The sequence below is a fragment of the Teleopsis dalmanni genome, chromosome 2 (genome assembly GCF_002237135.1).
Source record: "Teleopsis dalmanni isolate 2A chromosome 2, ASM223713v2, whole genome shotgun sequence".
Lineage (NCBI taxonomy): Eukaryota > Metazoa > Arthropoda > Insecta > Diptera > Diopsidae > Teleopsis > Teleopsis dalmanni.
The window spans coordinates 153527259-153530599 of record NC_051847.1 but is presented as its reverse complement, the minus strand read 5'-3'; the positions used below and the strand labels follow the sequence as shown (position 1 = coordinate 153530599).

Sequence of the window (3341 nt, the reverse complement as noted above, 5' to 3'; positions counted from 1 at the left end):
CGACAGTAATTTAAATGTTAAACGGGAAAGTACCGTTTTTCATATTTCATGCTTGTGGCATGAGTCATACATTTATATAATGCACTTAGTTGTGCTTTGAGAGTGGTATTTAATTGACACGAGGGGTCACGAAAAGAATTTCAAGTGATATGCGAAATCTGGTTATTAAGCATAGAAATGAAAAAAAAACTTTTGGTAAAAATATCAAAACTAGTAAATTTGACTCGATCAACAGTTCAGACGATAATAAAAAATTATAAAAATAGTGGTTCTATTGAAAATAAGCCTCGCAGTGGCCGCCCAAGGATACTCATACGTAGGGATGTCAGCTTGGTTTTAAAAGAAGTTAACAAAAATCCGAAAGTAAGTGCCTTAAAATTAGTCGAACACATTGCTAGTGCAACTGGGAAGCATGCCAATCTACGTCATGAAAACCGTGGCTGTTCAACGTTCCTTGTACTATACGTGGATTGACATGCTTTCCAGTTGCACTAGCAATGTGTTCGACTAATTTTAAGGCACTTACTTTCGGATTTTTGTTAACTTCTTTTAAAACCAAGCTGACATCCCTACGTATGAGTATCCTTGGGCGGCCACTGCGAGGCTTATTTTCAATAGAACCACTATTTTTATAATTTTTTATTATCGTCTGAACTGTTGATCGAGTCAAATTTACTAGTTTTGATATTTTTACCAAAAGTTTTTTTTTCATTTCTATGCTTAATAACCAGATTTCGCATATCACTTGAAATTCTTTTCGTGGGCCCATCGTGTCAATTAAATACCACTCTCAAAGCGCAACTAAGTGCATTATATAAATGTATGACTCATGCCACAAGCATGAAATATGAAAAACGGTACTTTCCCGTTTAACATTTAAATTACTGTCGACTATATCTAACAACCAATGAAGTGTATGTAGACTTTTGTCAATGATTTTTTTAGGTTTTTTTCGAATAACTTTGTTAATTTATATTGATGAATGGATTTTCTTTTGTTTATTATTATTAAAAAACAGTTCTAAACAAAACTGTATCATTACTTTTTTCTATTATGTCCTTGGATTTACGAGCTAGCAAAAATGGGGGGTGTATGTAGAGTTTTGTCGCTGACTGTATATTCCAACTTCATTTCGTTTCTATTTGCACTGTGGTAGACAAAAAATGTCCGATAAAAGAAATATTTGTTGTTTTTATATATTGTTAATAGTTTCATCAGTACTTATATTAATATATTTGTTAATAAAATTTTTAATAAAAATATGTCTTCTATATTTATAATATTTTCTACAATTATGAGTGTTATATGGCATTTACACTGGCCTCCAATGGCTCGTTTCAAATAAGTCATTTAAAAGAGTTTACATTCGTTGTAATTCATTTCTTCTCATTTCAAACAGCTAATTTCACAACTTGCCTGTTGATCTGATTTTTGGCCTGTGCTAAAAAAATGTTGGATGAAAGTTAAATATACCTCCAAACCTTACAATATACACTGAAAACTTATTTTTAGCTTTGATTAATTTATTTTTGTGAAGTAGAAGTTCCAAAAAGGGGTGCATAGTTTTCAAGGAAATGCAACCACCAAACATTTGTTTACCTTTTTTTGTAAATATGTCAAAAACAGCTTTCTCAAACTGTCAAAAACCCATGAAAAGCTTTTATTTAGGGTATCTTCAATGTATTCATTTGCATTTGGAACTCATTCTAACTTCGTTGGAACTAATTTATACAGATCCAATGGCTCTCATTTGTACTTGAGATTTTCTATGCAAAAATGAGTCACTTGCTTCTCATTTTTGATTTTTAACCAAAATGAGCCATTTGAGGCCTGTGTAAATGCCACATTACTGTGTAGCTGTGATTGCAATGCCAATACGTTTTTGAAGACGGATCGGGTTTATTTATTGTAATCCGCAAACACTCGAACTAACATCAATTTTAAGTGAAGAATGAATTCTTATATAGTAAAGTATCTTTATTTTTAAAATAATTTATTTTTAGATTATTTAAAAGTTTTTTAAAACACATTTATTTATAAACTTAATTTTATCACAAAAAAGAGGCATAAATTAAAAAATAATTTATGTAGAAGGTTATTTATTGTGTGGGGTCCGAAAATAAATATAAATAAACCTCACTTTCATTTCGATTTTATTAAAAAAAATTTTTTGTATGTATTGTTTAAAATTTAGTCATTTATGAGAAATAATAAGCCCCTAAGTTCTTACACTTACATCACTGAATCTTTTTGAATTCATTTTTAATAACTTTTCACCACATAGTCAACAAAACCTCGATCAAAAATGCCACTGTTTATAATAAGTTTTCATGACTTTAACAAGTTCAGCGGTTTCTAAACGATCCATTTTGTAAAATGGCAAATTTTATACTAAACGTGTGATGCCGTGGATGACATTTCTTCTTGTGTTTTATTACTAAACAGTGCTACTAAATCAGAACAAAGCAATAGATAACCCTTTATCTGCTAGTTTTCCAAGCACAATTAGACTGAATTTTTAAAGGAAAATCTTCTCTTGAAGAGTATAAAATATATTATTTGGTCTTCCTGCTCTTTTATTACTTATATTTTCATTCACATTTTTTCAAAATTGCATTATACGTTTTTTTTTTGAATTTTTTACTACAATTCGAGCACAGGTAATTCTTCTTCTTCGTTGTTGTTTACACATTTTTTCATAGCGGGCAAACGTCAGAGTCGACTTTATCTGAGAAATGCTCTTACCTTATCTGAAAATCACGTTATCACATTTTAAAAATGATTTTCTTTTTCATTTTATTTTGCTGTCATTTTCGTTTATCACTTTTTTCGCTATGCCATATCTTTGAATGCCGACTTATACTTCAATTCTATGCATGAATGTTTGTGTGTATGTTTGGTGAAATATATGTATGTATGAGGCTAAAGTATGCGTATTTTCATATGCTTTCTGGTGTGTATATGCTTGTGTTTACGTAGTATACACTTTACTGACGTCATTGAGCTTTTTATTGATTTTCATTTTGAGATTTGGTATCCTGTTTTTCTTCTTCTTCTGCGTCTGCTGCTGTTGCTGCTGCCACTGCTGTTTGTTTGCGCAAATCCACAAACAGCGAGTATGTATGCTTAAGCATTGCCCTTAATGTCCAAACATGTACTTATAGCGCTCACACACTACACACTACATGCGTGCATATATACATATGTATGTACATCTCTTTTTTGTTTTCTACTGATGGACAAATTTTTATTTTTATTGCTTCAACTACCCAGCGGCACCATTATGCCAGCGCTGAAAAAGTAAGCGAGGAGGTAATAGCTCTTCGTTTTTATTTTTCTTT

At 31.1% G+C, this 3341-nt stretch overlaps 1 protein-coding gene across 1 annotated transcript in view; it reads right to left on the bottom strand.

Annotated features, from left to right (window-relative positions):
- Positions 1 to 3008: 3008 nt before the first annotated feature.
- LOC119675965 (rab-3-interacting molecule unc-10-like) overlaps positions 3009 to 3341 on the bottom strand; it is a 9736-nt gene continuing 9403 nt past the window's right edge. Inside the window, exon 7 of the mRNA XM_038087183.1 lies at positions 3009 to 3138. Within this exon, the coding sequence (XP_037943111.1) occupies positions 3009 to 3138 (130 nt within the window). The remainder of the gene's footprint in view (positions 3139 to 3341) is intronic.